Source organism: Triturus cristatus, chromosome 5_2 (genome assembly GCF_964204655.1).
Source record: "Triturus cristatus chromosome 5_2, aTriCri1.1, whole genome shotgun sequence".
Taxonomy (NCBI): Eukaryota; Metazoa; Chordata; class Amphibia; order Caudata; family Salamandridae; genus Triturus; species Triturus cristatus.
Window position 1 is genome coordinate 294,650,298 of NC_140588.1, and position 21,984 is coordinate 294,672,281.

A 21,984-nucleotide genomic window follows, 5' to 3' on the forward strand; every position below is an offset into this window, starting at 1 on the left:
CAAGGCATGAATGAGGGTTCCGTGCTGAATGTGGGCACCATGGGAGGTTAAATAACCTCTCTCTCGCCACAGCACGCCGAAGTCGTGTACAACTCCGAATGCATAACGTGAGTCAGTGTATACATTAACTTTCTTATTTGTGGCTTGAATACAGGCTTGTGTTAGAGCAATAAGTTCTGCTGCTTGGGCTGACAAAGTATCTATACAATTTGTCTCAATAACTTCAGTGTCTGTTGTGACTGCATACGCGGCCACTAAGTCTCCTGTACTTGCTCTCATGCACGATCCATCTACATACAACGTCAGGTCTGGATCTAACAAGGGAACGTCTGTCAAGTCTTGTCTAGGTTTCGTCTTTATTTCAATAATTTCAACACAATCATGAGCTAGTGGGTCTGTTCCAATTACAGGTAATAGTGTAGCAGGATTCAATGTATTACACCGTCGGATCTCTATGTGTGGCTGAAACAATGTCAGTTCATAACCGGTAAGTCTTGCTATGGTCAAGTGTTGTGTTTGTGTTCGGTTCACAAGAACTTCTACTGCATGTGGTACTTGTACTGTCAATGGATGTCCTAACACTATGGCATCGCTTTGTCTGATTGCTAAAGCTGTTGCTGCCACTGATTTCAGGCACGCGGGCAAAGCCTGAGCTACGGGATCTAATGTACTGGAAAAATAAGCACATGGCTTGCGTGATCCTGCTTGATCTTGAGTGAGTACTGACAAAGCAGTACCTTCGCGTTCTGTAACAAAGAGTGTAAAATGTTTGCTATAACATGGTGTTGCTAAAACAGGTGCTTGGCATAAAGCTTCCTTTAGGCTTTCAAAAGCTTGTGTATGTTCCTGAGTCCAAGGGAGAACAGTCGATGTGGCTGCCTCCTGTGTGGTTAACTGAATGAGTGGTTTTGCTAGAAATGCGTACTGAGGGATCCACTGCCTACAATATGAAGTGAGGCCTATGAAAGCCCGCACCTCCTTTTGTGTCTGGGGTATTGACATGTTAGCAATTAACTGGATGCGATCTGGTGTAAGCTGCCTTCCCTCCTTGGACAGCGAGTGACCAAGATAAATAACTCGCTGGACACAGAATTGCAGCTTAGAAGGAGACACCTTGTGCCCCTTGTCGGCTAGAAAATGTAAAACTGTCAGAGAAGCCTTTTCACATTCAGGTTCGCTTCTCGCGGTGATCAGCAGATCATCGACATATTGAAGCAGTGCAGTGTTAACTGGCATGTGGATACTGTCAAGTTCTCGTTTCAGTGCTTGGCTGTAGATGCTGGGGCTTTCTGTGAATCCTTGGGGAGCGCGTGAGAATTTAAAGCTGCGCCCATTTAAACTGAATCCGAACAAATATTGGCTTTCCGGATCTATTGGGACGCTAAAAAAGGCATTCTTGAGATCAATTACAGTAAAGAATGTTGCTTCGGAATCAATTGCTGTCAATAATGATGATATATCGGGGACCACAGGAAATTGTGGCACAATGCACTTGTTTAGTTCACGCAAATCAATAACCAATCGGTATACTGGCGGAGCAGTAGGGTCAGTTCGTTTAAGAATCGGAATTATCGGCGAATTACATACATTGGAGTCTGTTTCTACAACTACTCCTTGGGCAATTAGCTCATCAATGATTTTCAACAAAGCCACTACAGCATCTTGCGGTAACTTGTATTGTCGCATTCGTGGTAATACCACTCCTGCCTTGAGTGTAACTCGGTATGGTGTAATGTTCATGCAACCAACATCAGTAGGGCCTTGTGCCCATAGATGCGCTGGTAAAGTCTGTAGTCGGGGATCCATGTCTCTAGACACATAGTGACCTTTAAAATCACGTAAAAACAACCTTATTCCTCCCGGAGAACAACATATTATGGCTCCTAGGGCTTTCAGAGTTTTAATTCCTAACAGATTTTCTGGGCATGATTTAGTAAGCAATAAATCTGTAGTTCGTGTCAAAGGTCCTATCGTAAGTGGAAGAGGCTGTGATACTTCATTAACAATAGGTTTTCCTGAAAAACCAAGGGAAACATTTTGAGAGCCTGAGAGGGGTGCCCCTGGAACTTCACTACGTTTTATAGTTGTTCGACTTGCCCCTGTATCGAGTAAGAATTTTCTATCTTGACCTAATAATTCACTATGTACATAAGGTCCTTCTTGATCTACAGGGATCTCGATAAGCGGTAAGTCAACTTCCCTCTCTAGGCTGGTTCATGCGTAACGCTGATACTCAGGATATTCATACTGTGCAGTCTGATACATTTGTCGTGTTGTGGTTTGTGTGGCAGTAACAGGCAACGGTGGTGCAGCTGGCACAAACTGTATTGGCTGTTGTGCGGCTGGCATGGCCTGGGAATGCGGCATAGCTCCTTGTTCATTCTGATCTTGTCTGTGTGGCCGTGATCTTTCTTGTGTTTTACCTATGGCGATATTATGTTTTAAAACTGGACAATCGTGTACGTAATGACCTGGCTTTTTGCAATAATTGCATGTCCCTTTTACTGGTCCTGCTGAATCGGACTGTGTCATACCCTTTTTATGTCCTTCAGCCGGTACTGTCTGAGACACTAGCATTTTCATTTTTGTATCTTTCATACGTCTTTGTTCGTGTTCTTGTTCATCTCTAATTCTATTGTGATGATACTGTAACATTTGTAGCATTTGTGACGGAGTGTTACTTTGCCAGGTACTCTCGAATTTCAATATTCTATTCTTTACTGGAGGTAAAGCATTTTCTACTAATTTTGTCACAAATAAATGTGGATACGACTCACTACTTGTTTTTATACCACTATTTATTCCAAAACATTTTTCAAAACGGGCATAATAGTCACTTGTGTCTTCATCATGCTTTTGTTTACAGGCCGTGATTGCACCCCAATCTTCCTTTTTCGTAGTTAATAAACGTGGCAGTACTTGTACTAGTAAACCTGGTAATGCTTTGACTTTATCCCCGAGCCCTGAACCTGCAGCTCGGGCCTTTTCTTCCGTTTCTAATGCTGCCCAATCTATCTTTTGGTCTCCCACTTCCCACTCTTTTTCTTTCAGTTTTTCATAAATGCCAGCAGGTAAGAGCACCTTTAATATCGTCATAATATCAGGATAGGTATACTCTCCCATCAGCAACATGTCCTTAATTTCTCGGTGGAAACCCGCTGGGTCTTTGTCATGACTTGGTACTACTTTCTTCATTTCTAACAATTCAATTTTTGATATGGGTGTGTATACAAATACACGGTGAAACTCATTGTCTTCGCCTTTTATTGGGTGCACTTCTCGTAAGGGATTTTGTCTATCCATATAATACGGCGTTCTTTCTCTGCGGGGCAGTGAGAAAGAATCCGGATTTACAAAAAGGACATACTGTTTACGTGACACTAATATTTCCTTAATTAACTTGTTACTAGAACCTCTCCATCTGTTCGTGAGTAGTTCCGTTAATATATCAGGTAAAGGACCAGGGTCAGCATGTTGGCTCTTATATAGTATAAGGAGTTGCTGAATCATATAGATTCCAGCTAAACGTTGTTCATCTGCACTGAGGTTAAAAAACGTGTGTGCTACGGTCTCATCACCGTATTTTTCAGGACTGTCAATCCAGTGAACGGCTGATCTGGCTAATTCTTGCTCATCCATGGAATCGAGGAGATGGTAACCCCTTCGTTCTCGTAGTATTTTATCTGCGGCTTGGAACAAATGTTCAGGAGACTTTAAATTTATTACAGGCGTCGGATACGTTCTGCTATTATTTGGACATTCTGAGTGTATGGGATCAGAAAAGCATCTAGTATTATTACAGGATCTTCCTCTGCCTACGTATGCTATGGTTTCTGACTGTCTTGCGGAATTCCCTGATTCGGATACTTCATCTTGCTCGAACTCGTCTGTTTCCAATCTTTCTTCGTGAATACGTTCTATTTCTCTACGGATTTTTCGGCACATGGCTATTATACAGTTTTTCTTATCGTGTCTCCCTTCTGATATATTCTGGCTCCATCTTGTAAGAATAAGCATTGTATTCGGGTCTACCCCCGGTCGGTCTTGATTTCTGATCACACAGTTTATGAGGAAACGTAACAGTTCCCCCTGTATCTCTACTTTCTGGAATTCCATAGCTCTGTTAATACATTCTGGGTCTCGCCCTGTTTGGACAAAATGATATATTTTATCTAGATGCGTAATCATTCCTGGTAACCTCGCTAAATACTCTGCGGCTCGTCTGATACGTAATGATGCCAGGACCATTTCGTCCTCTTTACCGACCACCGGGTCATATCTACAATCTATAAGGAGTTCCTTAAGCGTACGTTCACTTACGAATTTGGGTGTACGTGAATGCGCTGATTCTTGAAAAACAAGTTTATTTATTCTAGGTGGCGTAAAAGTATTGCTTGCACCTCCCGTGGCCCCTTCAGGGGCGTCGGGTGTGAATGGATTCGTCGAACGTGATACAGCAACTATAGGTGTCGATACCACTGTAGAATCGATTGCGGGGACAGATGCGGAAACAGATGTGCTTGCCGGAGCTTGTGTCGGGACTTGCTGTTGCACGGGGACAGATACCTGATCCTGACGTTGAACCCCTCCGCCAGACGGTCTATGTGGTGTGGGGTTAGCATACTCGGGAGCTGCGTCATCTAGATATGAGGAAAGAAAAACATCTTCTGCGGTTCTGGGATGCCCTTTTGGATGTACCTTAATTGGAAATAATGGGGGTGGCAAGTCTTTTGGCATCTCTGGAACAGCCTTAGGTAGTCCTTCGGCTAGCAGGGGGTACATACCACTCATAAGAGCGTTTCTTTGTCTATCTACTTGTTCTGATTTCACTCGGATACCTTCCTCAATTAATACATTTTCTTGAACTTCCTTTGAACTCTCTTTACTCCTCTCTTCTTGTCTACGTGCTTTTTCTGTACGTCTATGAGATTCTTTACGCCATAACTCAACAGCGTCTTTCTGTGACTGTCTGACTTTTCTTTTCCATAACTCTTCCTCCACTTTCATGATGCACTCTGCATCCCAGGTTCCCGCTGCGGGCCACCTTTGACTTTCCGGCAATCCCTTGGTATAATCTACCCATAGATCAAGAAACAATATGGCATCTAAGCCATGCTTGTGATACATAAAATGCCCTGGGGTGTCCCTAGGAGGAATAGGAACTGCTTCTTCAAGCACCCCTTTTCGGGTAGTAATCTGTCTTAACTTCGAGAAGAGCGGCATCTTGACAACTGATCTGATACTTACTCTTGAATTCACTTAATACGAAAAACACAATAATGAACGGTGAACAATGAACAATCATTCACACCACAATATGCAAGACATTCGAACACTTTAAACATTAAACATTAAACATTTTAAAAATGACCGACGATGATGACAGTCTGCATAACTAATCACCAAGCTAAATTCTTGACAATAACTGAATACTTCGGAATACTTGATATACTGCTAAACAGTACATATACACTGCTAAACAGTGCAGACCGGATTTGTGTACCCAAATCCGTCTTGACCGGCACAACCTATGTGCTGTCAACACGCCTCCCCGGCGATGGTACTCACCGAGTAGCTCCTTGAAACGGAAGGCCTCAGAGAATGAACGGGACTCGATGACTGCGGACAGCGGACCCTCTGGACATCGGGATTTCGAAAACCTGGTGGGCCTCTGTATACCTCGGATCTTGCTCTCTCAGCTAGGCTCTGGTCGGGATACTTCGCACTTCTCACCGCCTCGTCTGGGTTGATCGCAGCCTCAGTCGCCCCCGCTTGACCGGAGGGAGCTTACAGGAAATCCTGCTGGTACGCGTTTATGGTCCGTCCAGCTGTGGCAGGAGACCGGGCCTGCAACGCACCGCCGGCGCGTGAGATGAGAAAGTGTCCCTGTTCGGGCGCCATTATGTGGTAAATATATCTTTTTACCTTGACTGAATTTCATACGGAATCTAAAATAAAGTAAAATAGCTCAGAATAACAAGAGGCAGAATCCGTGGTATAAGAGATTTTCTGAATGGGCTTTATTCCAAAATGGCCGACTCGAGTGGCGGCCTTCAGGTTCCGTCACCACGAGGGTTCAGGAAGTGAAGTACAATACTTTATTGACAAGAAGTAACTTTTATAGGTCATACATTACAATGAAATGAATGCAAAAGGCGTAACAATTGATAAGAGAAATGACATATTGGTACGTAATCGAAACTAGGCGTAATAAGGAGCAGAAAGAAACATGATTGGCTCTGATTATCATGCATAGGTGGATCTATAAGATAATACTTAACATAGATGCGCGCGCAGCAGCATGACGTGTGATTGACGTGCAACTAGGGGGTGACGGGGACTTGACATTTAGCTCTACATGTGGAGACGAGAAGTCTGGGGGGTCAAGTCAACCTAATCCCAAATCATATCTAACATCCTATGTTTAGAGAACTATGTTATCCACAAGAAAAGACTCTCGGACAGAATCTATTCTATACTGACTGTGTGCGTGTACAAGCGTCTAAGTGTCTATATGAGATGCGAGGGGCAGAAAACTTTCCATGGCAACAGGGCTATGAATTACTTGCAGGAGGACGGAAAGGCCGAGTCCTTTGCTTGTGAGCTAAAGGAAATGTTTACCTAAATCACTGGACAGGAATGCATCGGCTGAAGAGCAAAGTAGATAATTCGAAGGTGAAATACAGCTTCTTGGCAGGCAGGCAAAACTGGCCGAGGCAGGCACCGTTAGCTGCACAGGGAGTAGGACAAAGTTCATGGATACAGATGCGAGCTCAAGCTGAAGCTGTCAGAGACAGAGAGCAGGGAAGGCTTTAAGGACAGAATCGGGCCTACTAGCCTGAACTGTAAAAATGGAGTAACTTAGCCATATAAAGTCGGTGGCCTTTCATACTTAGGAATCGAATATCCAGCCCATTGATGGCGGATCTGACAGAGAACATGTTGACGGTGGACGCACATATGTTTGCGTTTTGGAAACTGGAACTGGAGGGAACATACATGTACTTGTGACATGCACATAGAACCGTTGGGGTCCAAGATAGGGGACATAACGAATCAGGAAAATCCACATTTCCACACTGCGCGTAGGGATGGTATTTCTCCTCCAAGAAAAACACTGTCTTTGTTGAGGAAAAGACAAATGTTTGGTGTTCTTATGCACATACATTGCACACATACTCCGGCAGATTGTTTTGCCTGCAAACAATTTGCTGGAGTAAGTGTAGAGCAGAAAGAATGCTCATGGGAATTTATGGCTTGAGTGGAATTGAATGAGAGCTTGATGGAATTTTTGCAAATGTCCAAAAAAAGTAAATACAGTGGGTAGATTTCTGTCTTTTTGAAATAGCTTTGTGGATCGTCCCCATGTATATTACCTGTGTGATCTTTGGGTTCATAACATATAAATATTACAAAAATACCTGGCTTGTTTGACAATCGCCTTAGCTTTCTAATTAAAATACCTGTAGTGAAACAGTATTCATTCTGCCTCCTGTTTGCCTGCTGTCATCACATTGAGAACTTTCTTTACAAGCATAACTAATGCAGAATATTTTGTTGCAGGTGAATTTTGTAGCCTGTCAGCTGCTTGCTTTGTTGGCTGCATTTTGGTTCCGCATTTACTTGGGTCCCAAAAATGCGAGTCCTGTTGTTCGCCATGCGTGCGCTACCATGTTTGGTGTCTACTTTGCCGTCTTTTGCTTTGGATGGTGAGTGACAAGTTCTTTTACTGGAAAGTGGTACAGTAGTCTAATAACTATATCATGTTCTTTTAATAAGTTTTATTATTATGATTCGCGTTTCCTAATAATGTAATGCCTGTTAACATTTATGATGTTGAATTACAATAAAGAGAGTGAAGTAGAGAGAGAGAGAGAGAAATAATTCAATGATTTAGAAAACTACTAAAGTCAATGGAACTAAAATGCAGCTGTCATTTTAAGAATGTTCAAGCCAGCGACAGGAAATGAGTATACCCTAATCCAGGAGGGCTGACTTTGTATTTTTCCTATAGGTAGTAGGCCACTGAGATAATGGTGAAAAATGTGTAAGTGTACCTACATACAGAGACACAAATAGCAATCGTGAAGATCTATAAGGTTTATTAAGTGATAATGAAGTATTGCCATTGAAAAATAAAGGTTCGGGAAAAGTGTCTGCATCTTTTACACGTCCATTTACTTTTGAAAGGAAGATAGTGTTGTCGATGTAGGAAAATAATTTGATAATAGGCCTCACTCAGTAGGATATAGGATGTGTCTGTTTCTGCACTGGTGCAGTTGTCGCTACTAAGCGCCAACGCAGTCACCTTTGCTCCATGGTGCAAAAGGGCCTGCGTTACAAGCAGGTTTGGTTTTGTGCAGGAGGTATTTTCCTCTCTCTATGTGTGGTGCAGAAAGAGGAAGACATGAGACGAAATAAACATAGGGCCCTATTTACGAGAAACTAACTCAGCACTGTGCCACAAGTCATTTTGCTGAGCCGCGCTGTGGTAGTTTCGAAGCACAGGGATGCAATATATTTACAACAATATGTCGCATCTCTGTGCTCTTCCTTGTGCTGGTGCACAAATTGCTGCCATGCACCAGCGCAGGCACCCTTGCACCATGGTGCACGGATGCCTGTGTTGTGGGGAGATTGTTTTTGTGCAGGAAGGGGCACTTTCCTGCAATAAAACAATCGAGGTGATTTCCTCTTCCAATGTGTGCTGTAGAATTCAACAAGCATTGAAAGAGGAAGAAAACGAGGAGAAATGAAAACATTTCTCCTCTTTGTGCCTCACTACGACACCCTGCGGTGGCGTAGCATTCTTACGCATTTCCAGGTTTACGATTGCTTGTAAATCTGGCAATGCATCAGTGGACATGGGTTTTGCGTTGGAGCACCCATGTCACAACCGTAACAAGCAAAGTGTTGATTGAAAGGGGGAAATATTTACAAGCACATGTAAAGCCACGCAGGATGGCTTTACGTGTGTTTGTACATGTACGCAGCAGGTTGCACCGCCATTGCGTCATGCAACATGATGCATCAGCAGCGCAAGGGGCTTCTAAATAAGCCCCATTATTCTCTTTTTTACACCTCACCTGGTAGGTTGTAGCATTTTGAAGCACTCCCAGGTTTACTAGTCGTAGTAAATCTGAGAATCCGCCAAAACCCATGGGTCGATACGTGGGAACACCAACGCTCCATCCATGGATCACCTTACCCTTGCAGAATAACGCAAAGCAGCAACTTGCGCTGCCTTGAGTTACCCCAGATTTACCAAGAAATGCAGGGCCATGCAAGGTGGCTCTGCTTGGCATAGTACATCTTACTCTAGGGCTTGTGTCACCTTGCGAGACACAAGGACAATGCAAGCCCTTGATAAATGTGGGCCTATCTACCATTGGCATCCATCACATCTGCTAATAAATCTGCTGCCTCTCAGGTCTGTGCCTTCTTCATAACCGAACCCTTAAACGTTTTTACGTTGTTACATTTTCTGCTGAAGCACCACACACTGATATAACCTTTCTCGGGTACATGCCTCATCAACATTTACTTTTTTAGGCAGTGGAGCCACGGGTTGTGTATGACAAGGACTACGTCAATTAACAGCACAGCAGCACTCAATATGCACGCGCCACAAGTTTTGCCCTCCTCACCGTACTTCCCTCCTTTGCGCCTTTCCCTGATTTGGGACTGGAAGAAGAGAGGATACACATGCCCCAAAACATGAAGTGCATTATCAGTACTACTCTGCAAAAGCAGGTGTACCGCAAGACACAGATACCATTACACGTTGCAGCCGGAGTAAAAGAACTGCCTATAGAGGACTGTGTGAAGCAACATCTGTTCCACCACCTTCTTACTATGAAGTCTCTGTTACTGTTTGGCCTATGTAACCATCCATATCATAAATAGAAGTTATTTCATTAGATGGACTCATCTGTTTGTTTGTACGTTCGGTTTTCACCCCTATACATGAAGGCATAGTGACCACTCAGCAGTCTCAATGATAGAGATTGCTCCCTACAAAACAGGGCAGTAGGTACAGAGTCTTTGAAGGATAATTGGCAACCAAGCCTTCTCGTCTCTTTGAGGGATGTAGTAATAAAATATTGATGAATAAATATTGTCTTCTATAAATAGCACTACCTAAATATTGACAACCAAAACATTCTGAAAGTACATACTCCGTAGTAATAGATTTACTATACTTACGGTGCCTGGTTTCTAATTAAAACTGATGAAACACCACCAAAATGACCATCTACTTTTCGGTAGCAACCAGAAAGCACTGCAGTTTGTTGCACTTGTTCTGCTTTTGTGTGTGCTGGTGTCAAAGAAGCACAGGTGCAGCCAGTACCTCTAAGCACACTTCTGTGGTTGATTCTCCCGCTATGACCCACCATGGCCATGATAAGCCACCTACTGTGCCTTTGTTACCATCTACAAGGTTCCTGAATCCAAGGACCTACATCCTCCACTGTTTCCATCCTCAAGACCTGGTTATTCGAGCAATAGCGGCACCGCCCCCTCCCTTCAGCGCCTTGATACCCTCAAGGGTGAGTAGCGCGCTCTACAAATGTATTGATTGATTGATTGATTGATTTTTGGAGCATAGCTCACATTCTGTAGCTTAGGTTCACTGTTTACTTCTCGTTGCTGTGTAGTGTCCAGCAGGTTCTTAGCTGAACTCCAAACAGGGACTCATACCAAGATAAGCTGCACCACCATAGCCATCATCCTTTATTAAGAATGGGATGGAGATTTGCCTTCTGTAAGCTCAGGTATCATGCTTGTGGTAACAAAGATCACTCTGTATACAGACTCCTCCTGAGTCAATGTCCATCTATAAAGCACTGCACCCAACATTCTTGTTCTTAGATTTTACATTATCATGGTCTGGAAAGCATGAGAATAAGAGCCACATCCCTTTTTGCAAAACATATTCAGTTTCCAGGTACAGGCCCAGAAGAGGTCAATGCACGATATTGCTGAAACAGCTCTGCTTACATTACAAACATTAAGAGAGAAAATCTTAATGTAAATAAGCTGTTTACAGTACAGTTCAGAAATATGAATAGGCATCCATTGCTCTGTGTTTCCTTGTAGATGCTTCAGACAGTGAAATTTCAGAAAAAGAGGGTACATGGATCTGTTCTCAATCTTTACACCGACGTAAAAGTTCATGATTCAGTCCCATCATAACCAAGCTCAACATCCATTCCCACTGCATCCAGGACAAAATGAACTTGAAACTATGGTGCAGAAACAAGACCTGACACTTGGCAAAATCACTCATATAAACCACTAAGGTCAGATTCAGTGGAAACATATTGAGCTATGCTCATTCTTTCTCCTATGATGGAAAATGCACTAGAACAGCACACTCCCTACATAGCATACAGATACAGTGTGTGGTGCAACTCAAACACATGTTCAGCAAGTGCAGCCCCTTCCACTGCTTTCAAATAAACAAAGACCGCACAGGCTTAGTAAAAATGATTGCTTATTGGTCCTCGCAGCTGGCATTCTATTAAACACATTAATCCAGATGTATAGCAACTGCGACCAGTATTTTTGCGAGCAGTATAGATTTTTAAGAACTGACCTATTTAGTAATAGGTCAGGTCTTAAAATCTGAATTGAGTCAGAACCCGACCAAACTCATGAATATTAATGACGTAGGGGCATATGTATCAAGCGAATTTTTAGTCGCAAACGCTGCGATTCGCAAAATACAGCGTTTGCGATTAAAAATTCGCAAAACGTGATGTATTAGGCAAATTCCCAACGCAAATTTAAGGAATCGCTAATTTAGCGATTTCTTAAGTTTGCGTAAGCATTTAAGAAATCGCAAATTGCGATTTCTTAAATGAAATGTAACACTCACCAAAGGATTGCGATTAATCCTTAAGAAATCGCAAATTACCACCAACTACTAGCTGGTGTTAATTTGCGATTTCTTTTAAAAATGCACGTTTTGTAATTTTACAAAGTGCCACGTGACGCACATACATGCCCTTAGGGCATGTATGTGCGCCATATGACCACACATGCTAATTTCAGGGGTGTATCAGGGTGTCATCTTGACACCCTTGCACCTTTGAAATTATTCCCAAATTGCGATTAGCAAATTACGATTCGCAATTTGAGAATTACTTCCCATACATTCCTATGGGTCTCCTGGCCCATAGGAATGAATGGGCAGGTATTCCTTAATTGCGATTTCGCAATTTGCTAATCGCAATTAAGGAATTTTAAGAAATCGCAAAAAGTTTGCAATTTTTTAAATACATCCCGTTTTGCAATTCTCAAATAGCGATTCCTTAAAAATCGCTATTTGAGAATCGCAAATGGTGATGTTGATACATATGCCCCGTAGTTTGCTAATTGCAACTCACTAAGATTGGATGCCATCACAGGTATGGTGGCCTGCGGGGGTCAGCAGGCCACCTTGTCTGTAATTGCCTTTCAATAAAGTTTTTTTTTTTTTTAGATGCAGCCCGTGTTTCTTAACCCCTTCGCTGCTAGGCCTTTCCCCCCCCTGTGCTTAGCCTTTTTTTGGCTATTTGGGGTAGTTCGCGCTTAGGCCCCTGTAACTTTGTGACCACATAAGGTATCCATGCCAAATGTGCGTCCTTTTTTTCCAACATCATGCGGATTCTAAAGGTACCCAGGGTTTGTGGATTCCCCTGGAGGGGACCCAGAAATTAGCCAAAATACAGCTAAATTCTTTTTTTGAAAAATGGGAAAAAAGGGCTACAGATGAAAGCGTCTGTTTTTTCCCTGCAAACGGCATCAAAAAAGGGGTTGTGGTGCTGAAATCACCATCTTCCCAGCTTTCAGGGACAAGCAGACGTTTGTCAGAAAACCAAAATATTTTACACAGTTTGGGCATTTTACTGGGACATAGCTTAATTTTGCTATTTTTTGTACTTTCAACCTCTTTCCAGTTAATGGTAGAAATGGGTATGAAAGCAATAATGGATCCTAGAAAGCTATACATTTTAGAAAAGTAGACAATATTCTGAATTCAGCAAGGGGTCATTTGTGTAGATCCTTCAAGGTTTCTTTATAGAAACTAACCGTTGAATATAGGACAAATTGAAAATTAGTTGAAAAAAACAGCCATCTGTGTCAACGTTTTTACCTGTAACTTCTTCTAATTATGACAGCTGTTTGAAAGCAATATATCGCTACATCTGCTGGACCTTTCTGGTTGTGGGGATATATAAGACTTGTAGGTTCACCAAGAACTCGACGAACCCAGAGGCAATAACTGAGCAGCGACTTGCAATGGTTTTTTATTATGTACCAGGTATATAGCAGTTATTCTGGGAAAATATATACATGGAAAAATCGGTATGAAAGACACCTATGTATTTCTGAAATGGGAACAAAATATAGAGTTTAGAAACAGTAGATATTTGCACATTTCCGAAATTGGGAATACCCATACTAGCATTAGAATTATAGGTCATTTTTCAAAATGACTTATTTTTTACACATTGTCTTTCATTTGGAACGCAGAAATGCATTGAAAGTCAATAGGTAATAACAGTTGCTCTACAATTCTGTGTTACCCTAAGTCTCCCGATAAAAATGGTACCTCACTTGTGTGGGTAGGCCTAGTGCCCACGATAGGAAAGGGCTCAAAACGGAACGTGGACACAACACATTTTCACAATGAAAAATGACACTTTTTTTGCCAAGTGCCTAGCTGTAGTTCTTGAACCATAGCTCTGCCAGCACCTAGGAAAACCTAGCAAACCTATACATTTTTTAAAACTAGACACCCAGGGGAATCCAGGAGGGGGTGACTGGACTGGCTCTCACCATGTTCTGTTACCCTGAATCCCTTGCAAACCTAAAAAAACATTTTTTAAAACCACATGTTCCTCACATTTCTGTGGTGGAAAGTACTGGAATCTGCGTGGAACCACAAAATTCCACCCACCCTGCGTTCCCCAAAGTCTCCCGAGAAAAATGGTACCTCACTTGTGTGGGTTGGCCTAGTGCCCGCGACAGGAAACGGCCCAAAACGCAACATAGACACACCACATTTTCACAGTGAAAAATGACCCTTTTTTTGCAAAGTGCCTAGCTGTAGTTTTTTAACCCTAGCTCTGCCGGCACCTAGGGAAACCTAGCACAAAACCTATAACAAAACTACTTGCTTTGGGGGGGGTGGCACCTGGGGTTTTAGGCCCCGGGCTCGCCGCCATCTAGGGAAACCTAAGAAACCCACACATTTCTGAAAACTAGATACCCTGGGGAGTCCAATGAGGTATGGCTTGTGTGGATTCCCCAACGTTTCCCTACCCAGAATCCGCTGCAAACCTCAAATTTAGCTGAAAAACACAACTTTTCCACATATTTTTGTGTGGAATCACCGTGGTGGCACACATGTTTTTTTTTCAGCTAAATTTTAGGTTTGCAAGGCATTCTGGGTAGGAAAACGTCGGGGGAGCCACGTAAGCCATATCTCGCTGGATTCCCCCTGGTGTCTAGTTTTCTGAAATGTGTGGGTTTGGTAGTTTTCCAAGATGGCCGCCGAGCCCGGTGCCAAAAACCCAGGTGACCCCTCTGGCAAAACCAGGTTTTTTGTGATAGGCCATTTTGATGACTCCTCAATAAGTTTTGGGCCCTTGCCTGTTGCGGGTACTTGACCCACCCATGCGAGTGAGGTATCATTTTTATCGGGAGACCCGGGGGAACTCTGGGTGGTAGGAAATTTGTGGATCCCCGGGAATTCCAGAACTTTTCCACACAGAAATTTGAGAAAAAAGTGATTTTTTTCAGCTAAATTTGAGGTTTGCAGGGTATTCTGGGTAGGAAAACGTTGGAAGATCCACGCAAGCCATACCTCGCTGGACTCCCCCGGTTGTCTAGTTTTCAGAAATGTGTGGGTTTGGTAGTTTTCCAAGATGGCCACCGAGCCCGGGCCAAAAACCCAGGTGACCTCTCTTGCAAAACCAGGTTGTTTTGTGATAGGCCATTTTGATGTCTCCTCAATGGGTTTTGGGCCCTTGCCTGTCGCGGGTACTTGACCCAGCCATGCGAGTGAGATATATCATTTTTATCGGGAGACCTGGGGGAACGCTGGGTGGTAGGAAATTTGTGGATCCACATGGATTCCAGAACTTTCCCACACAGAAATTGGGAAAAAAGTGATTTTTCAGCTAAATTTGAGGTTTGCAAGGCATTCTGGGTGGGAAAACTTTGGAAGATCCACGCAAGCCATACCTCGCTGGACTCTCCCAGTTGTCTAGTTTTCAGAAATGTGTGGGTTTGGTAGTTTGTCAAGATGGCCGCCGAGCCCAGGGCCAAAAACCCAGGTCACCCCGCTTGCAAAACCAGGTTGTTTTGTGATAGGTCATTTTGATGTCTCCTCAATACATTTTGGGCCCTTGCCTGTCGCGGGTACTTGATCCACCCACGCGATTGAGGTATCATTTTTATTGAGAAACCGGAGGGAACACTGGGTGGTAGGAAATTTGGGGCTCCACGTTTATTCCAGACCTTTCCCACACAGACATTTGAGGAAAAAGTGATTTTTTCAGCTAAATTTGAGGTTTGCAAGGCATTCTGGGTGGGTAAACGTTGGAGGATACATGCAAGCCATACCTCGCTGGACTCCCCCAGGTGTCTTGTTTTCAGCAATGTGTGGGTTTGGTAGTTTGTCAAGATGTCCACCGAGCCCGGGGCCAAAAATCCAGGTGACCCCCTTGCAAAAGTAGGTTGTTTTGTGATAGGTCATTTTGATGTCTCCTCAATATGTTTTGGGCCCTTGCCTGTCGCGGGTACTTGACCCACTCACACAAGTGAGGTACCATTTTTCTCGGAAGACTTTGGGGAATGCGGGTTTGGTGGAAATTTGTGGATCCACGTAGATTCCAGAACCTTCCACCACAGAAATGTGAGAAAAATCTCTTTTTTTGACAAATTTTGAGGTTTGCAAGGGATTCTGGGTAACAGAACCTGGTGAGAGCCAGACAAGTCACCCCATCCTAGATTCCCCTGGGTGTCTAGTTTTCAAAAATATATAGTTTTGCTAGGTTTCCGTATGTGCCGGCAGAGCTAGGGTTCAAAAGCTACAGCTAGGCACTTTGCAAAAAAAGGGTCTGTTTTCACTGTGAAAATGTGTTATGTCCACGTTGCGTTTTGGGCCGTTTCCTGTCGCGGGCACTTGGCCTACCCACACAAGTGAGGTACCATTTTTCTCGGGAGTCTTTGGGGAATGCGGGGTGGGTGAAATTTTGTGTATCCACGCAGATTCCAGAACTTTAAACCACAGAAATGTGAGGAAAATGTGTTTTTCTTTTTTTTGGACAAATTTTGAGGTTTGCAAGGGATTCTGGGTAACAGAAACTGGTGAGAGCCAGCCAAGTCACCCCATCCTGGATTTCCCTCGGTGTCTAGTTTTAAAAAATGTACAGGTTTGCTAGGTTTCCCTATGTGCCGGCTGCGCTAGGGCCCAAAATCCACAGGTAGGCACATTGCTAAAAACAAGTCTGTGCCCGGTGGGCTTTCTGCCGCCCTGGGGGGAAATCGGGGGGGGGGGGGAGGGAGGGTTGCCCCGATATGCCCCCAAGGGGGGCAGAATGACTGTGGCTATTTTTTTGGTGGTGGTGGTATGCCCATTCTGGGCAGCCCACACACCCACGCATAAAAAAAGCCAGCGTAATCGCTGACGCCTATTGGGCTTCCTGTCCCCTGGGGGCAGGTCAGGGGCCACTGCCCCCATCTGCCCCCCGGGGGGCAGAAAGACTGTGGCATTTTTGGGGGGAGATGTGAGCATTGGCATTCCCATTCTGGGCTGACCTCACCCCTGAATTAAAAAAAAAGAAAAATCCAGAGGCCTAGTGGGCTTTCTGCCCCCCCCCCCGGGGCAGATAAGGGGCTATTGCCACAATATGCCTCCGGAGAGGGGCAGAAAGACTGTGGTAATTGTTTTTAGGGTGGGGGCATTATCATGCCCATTCTGGGCAGCCCCCACCCCTACATTATAAAAAAAAAATCCCTGGTTTCTAGTGGGCTTTCTGCCCCCGGGGGGGTAGATTGGGGGCAGAAAGACAGACATTTCTCTGGAGGGGCGTTGGGGGCATTGTCATGCACTTTTTAGGCAGCCCCCATCAATAAAAAAAATCCCTGGTTTCTAGTGGGATTTCTGCCCCCCCAGGGGGCAGATTGGGGGCTACTGCCCCCGTCTGCCCCCAGGGAGGGCAGAAAGACTGATATTTCTGTGGGGGAGGGCATTGCCATACCCTTTTTGGGCTGCCCCCACCCCTACGTCAATAGAAACAAATCCCTGGTTTTTAGTGGGCTTTCTGCCCCCCTGGGGAGCATATTGGGGGCTACAGCCCCCATCTGCCCCACAGGGGGGGGGCAAAAAGACTGACATTTATGTGAGAGGTGGAGTGGGGGCATTGACAAGCCCTTTTTGGGTAGCCCCCAAACCAACGCCAATAACAAAAATCCCTGGTGTCTAGAGGGCTTTCTGCCCCTTGGGGGGATATATTGGGGGCTACTGCCCCCATCTGCCCCCCAGGGGGGCCGAAAGACTGTTGTGCCCAAAAGAAAATAGGGGGAGCAAAGCCCCTTGCCCAAGGGGCCGCTCCCCCCTCCCTGGTGCTAGTGGGTGGATCCCTGCTTGGGGATTACCCTCCTGGGGTAACAGGGATCCACTAGGGAAGGGTACCATTGGAAATGGGAGAGTCTCCCCTTTCCAACGATACCTCTCCCATCTTTTTCGGTGCTCGGGGGGCTGAGATAGCCCCATAAGCACCGAAACTGAGAAACTGAAACTAAGTTTCAGTTTCGAATTCATTGTAATGACGATAGCGCCCATGTGTGCGATCGTCATTTCAATGAAATGCAAAAATCGGCCTGGGGAGGTTGGGGAAAGCTCTTCCCCACCTCCCCAGGCTAAAAAGAAAAAGGGAAATCCCTCTGCTGTCTGCAGCAGAGGGATTTCCTGAGCATGAGCTCATGACGGAATGGTTCCCTCATGAGCAAACTATAACTTGTGCTCATGACGGAACCATTCCGTCATGAGCACTGAAAGTGTTTAAAGGATACCAGGCTGCATTTAAAATGAAAAGTTTGCTTCTTTTTTACTTTGTTTGAGAGCTGGCAGTGGTCCTGTGTACAACCGCCTACTCCCAAACAAACATTTTTTAACATTCAACAAAGGGGAAGGGGTCCCCAAGTGAGCCCTTCCCTTTTGCAATCAGGTTACCACCCTAACTGGGGGTCGGTAATTTTTCAATGGTCTTCGAGTGATTTTTTAGTCCTACACCATTGATACTTACGGTTAGGAATCACTATTTGGAAGGGATGCCTACAACACGCCCCTTCCAAATAGGGATTCCTTATCCAATTCTTCACTCATTTTTGGAGTCTGTAAAAAGCTACTGACTCCTAAAATGGGTTTGAACATTGCTAATGGTAGTTTTTCTTTAACAAACTCCAAATTAGAGCATTTGTGACTGAAAAACTGCTTTGTGCAACTGACCCAAAATCCCATAGGCATGGCACAAAAATATTAAACAAAATTAATTCACAATGTGAACAGCCCAAGCAAATGATAAAAGGAATGCTGCTGGTCACCAGAATTCTCTACTACTTTAGCTACTGCGTCATACAGCAGTACAGTTTGCTGCCCCCACAGGATCTATAGGTAACTGCAGGCATATTGATTCCTAAGTAGGCTTCAGCATTCTGACTAGGCATGGGCAGAATTTTAATTATGCCGGAGTAATCTGAGTAGTTTCAGTAATTCCGCGTTGCTCTTTGAGGCTGAATTACTGATACTTACGCAATTACTCTTCCTTCTCTAATTAAGGGTAATTTGGAGTGAAAAATCCTACAGCAAGTAGACATTTACTGAACGTGAGCAGCAGATCGCTTTCACTATTTGTGTTCTGCTGCATTTAGTGCTGTTTCCTATTGAAAAATGTATCCTCACATCCATTTTCAGTGCTGGAGTGCAGTTGCAGTAAGAAAATAGGGCACAATGTTGGAAGCAAGTCAGGGGTAAATTCTACCCCAGGATCACATTTAGCAAGCGATTTGATGGCAAGTTTCGTGAAAGGGTGATCTCTCTATGTCCAAATTCTAAAGCCCAAATACTGATTGATGGGAGATTTTTGGGATTCAAAGTGTTACCAAACAGTGTTATCCTTGGTCCTCTATACGTTTTTAACGTTGCATGGGAACCACTGGCCATTGTGCTTAGGAGTGGGAGAAGAATTCTGTGGATTAATTTATAGAGGAGAGCATATCAACACTTTATTGTACTTAGACATTATGAACAGACACAATCTTTCACTTGTGTCTGATCTTGATCTATTTAAACCCACAAATTTTAGACTTTGCTAGTTAGTTTGGATTGATCTCTGGTTATAGCAAGCATTTCTCATCATTTAACTGAATAGGGAATAGGAGTAGAAGTGGGCTTTTCAGTGGGCTTATGATAATGTGATATATCTTGGTATACAAATCTCTAGCAAAAGGAGCAACGTAATGGTTGGAAACAATTTATAAAAGATATGGATAACTGAACAGCACCTTTATTTAAACTGTGGGCAAATTTTAATTTGATAAAAATGATTTATGAGTCCATGAATGTTATGCATGTCCAATAATTTGTGACTTAAGTCTCCCTCTACATAGTTCTCTGCTTTTTAAAACTAGGCTCAGATATATATATGATAAGGCTGAGGACTCCTGGAAGAGCGGGGGCGAGATTTGAATTATCTAACATTGGGCAGGCCTTTCAATGCTTCATTTGACAACATGCTTGTAGGTTCTTTGAGAAGTGTTTTAAAGATGTTCCGACATTTGGTAGCTGAGAATGGAATTCAGAAGATATTTTGATGCAAGTCTTTTTGCTTGCAGAGTTTCATACGGGGTCAGCATTTTGGGTCTTAATTTTGCGGAGCTCAATGATGGAGGAATGACAGGAATGGAGGAATTTTGATAGCATGGGGATTTCACCTATATAAGTAGCTACTGAGATCAAAGATGCCATAAAACAGATTTTTTGCCACTACCGGATGAGTAATGGAATTGTTGGAATCAATGATCTCTTGACAGATGGTTGCTTTTTTGTCATTTGAAGGTCTACATACAAATCTAGGGATTGGAAATGTCAAAAAATTGAATTACATGAGTGTATATGGTGTGTTCCCAATTCCTGTTTGTCGGAGCTGGTGTCTGGAATGCTGAGAGTGAATGATGTACCAGAATATTGGTGTGGTGAGGAATGAAAGCCAGGAGATAGGGACAGTTGGAGTGGGGATGGAGCTCTGACAGGATCTACCTGCTGTTGTTGTAGCCAAAGGGCCTGGTATGGACTAAATAACTTACTTCCTACCTGGGCAGCTCTAGACTCTTCAATGAAACCCTCCCTCTCATTTCAAGAGACACCCTTATTGAAAGAATTCCTTTTACATGAATGAGTAGATTTGAATAGGGACAGAATGGGATTGTGATGCCTGAGGTGTATAGAGCTGCTTGGCAACATTCTACACAATATAATCTAAATGGGTCCTTAAGGCAAGGTACTATGCCTGATTGTTTTTCAAATTGTTTAAATGACTAAGGGGGGGGGGGGGAAATTAAACAAGAATATTTCACAAAATCAGTGTCATAGAGATTTGTCAGCACAATCACTAGTGTACATGTGAATGTATCTGGGAAACTTTCTCAACAGAAACTATGGTCCACAATATCTTGGACTGCACTAAAGATGGCAATGTCACTTGAATCAAATTTTTGGTAGAAATGTGCAGAGGAAATAGGAAGGTATGACCATATGCCTACACTGTGTACTAGAGGTAAAGGTTTTTATAAGGATGTGAGAGAATTCAACTGGAAGAAAGGTGACATTGTATTGTAAGACAGTTGTCTTAAACACTGTTTTGTGCAAATCAGTACAGAAATCTGTAGCTCAAGCAACAAAGATAATTCTATGTGGATGGAGAGCAGAGTTTATGTTAAAACTGAGGACTGGGCCTATTAACCCTGAAGGCGGACCACCCATCTCATTACGTTTGTTTCTGACTTTGGTTCACAGCTGACTGGATTCCTCTAACATTGTAGATTGTAATTTGACTTTCATTGATATTTCCAAATCCCCAGGCTTTATTCAAGATAGCCACCTCAACCATCACAAACCTATTGATGACATGGTTAAAAAAAATGGCAATTACCAGTTTTAACTTATGCATGGGATTAAACCATTTTTACCATAACAAGATCCCAAGGTTGTTGGTCAATCTGCAGTTCACTCTAGACTTGATTACGGAATTCCATTCTCACTGGCAGTCTCAAAATTCACCTTGTCTCCCTTCATGTTGCAGCTAGGCTGATCTCTGGATTGACCGCTTCGACCACAATACTCCTATATTTATCACCCTTAGATGGTTCCCACCGAGGCCACGTTGATCCATACACTGGCTTGTTTAATTCATAAGCTCCTTCACTCTGACCCCTCTCTCTGGGGGTAGCCCGTCATCTAGGCATCTATGACAGTCTTCTTGAGATAATAACCATAGACTCTTTGTGTGCATTCACTACTTTTATAGTGGCATCCCATCTGGTCACTTCAATGTTTACTACCTTTAACTCTAAACCTACACCTGTGGAAAACTGCCCTACTCGTTCTACTTCCATGGTTATAATTGAAATATGTGGGTGTAAATAGCCACAGTCACCCCGCTCCAGAAAGATTTTGCTGTGAGCAGGTATGATTTACTCCTGCCTGTCTGTAGTAAAGCTTACTTATAGAATTCAGCAGATGTCAGGGATGCTACAAGAGTAAGCCAAAGTAAAGTCTTTGTGAATCGGTCCCTGTGATTCTATGAATCAAACCTTCAATTTCCACCAGAAGACATTTTTTTGTGTGCCAAAGTGACACTTTGGTGCACCGTAATATTTGTGAATTGTGCCTACAAACAATATATAGTTGGAAAATATTGTGTAGAA

General features: G+C 43.5%; 1 protein-coding gene across 2 annotated transcripts in view; it reads left to right on the top strand.

Annotated features, from left to right (window-relative positions):
• MBOAT1 (membrane bound glycerophospholipid O-acyltransferase 1) overlaps positions 1-21,984 on the top strand; it is a 414,235-nt gene that overhangs the window by 167,816 nt on the left and 224,435 nt on the right. The window contains exon 2 of one of the 2 annotated variants that reach the window (XM_085607052.1): positions 7,564-7,709. The exons of the other annotated variant lie outside the window; for it this stretch is intronic. Coding sequence (XP_085463178.1) covers positions 7,564-7,709 — 146 coding nt within the window. The remainder of the gene's footprint in view (positions 1-7,563; positions 7,710-21,984) is intronic. 2 annotated transcript variants of the gene reach the window in all.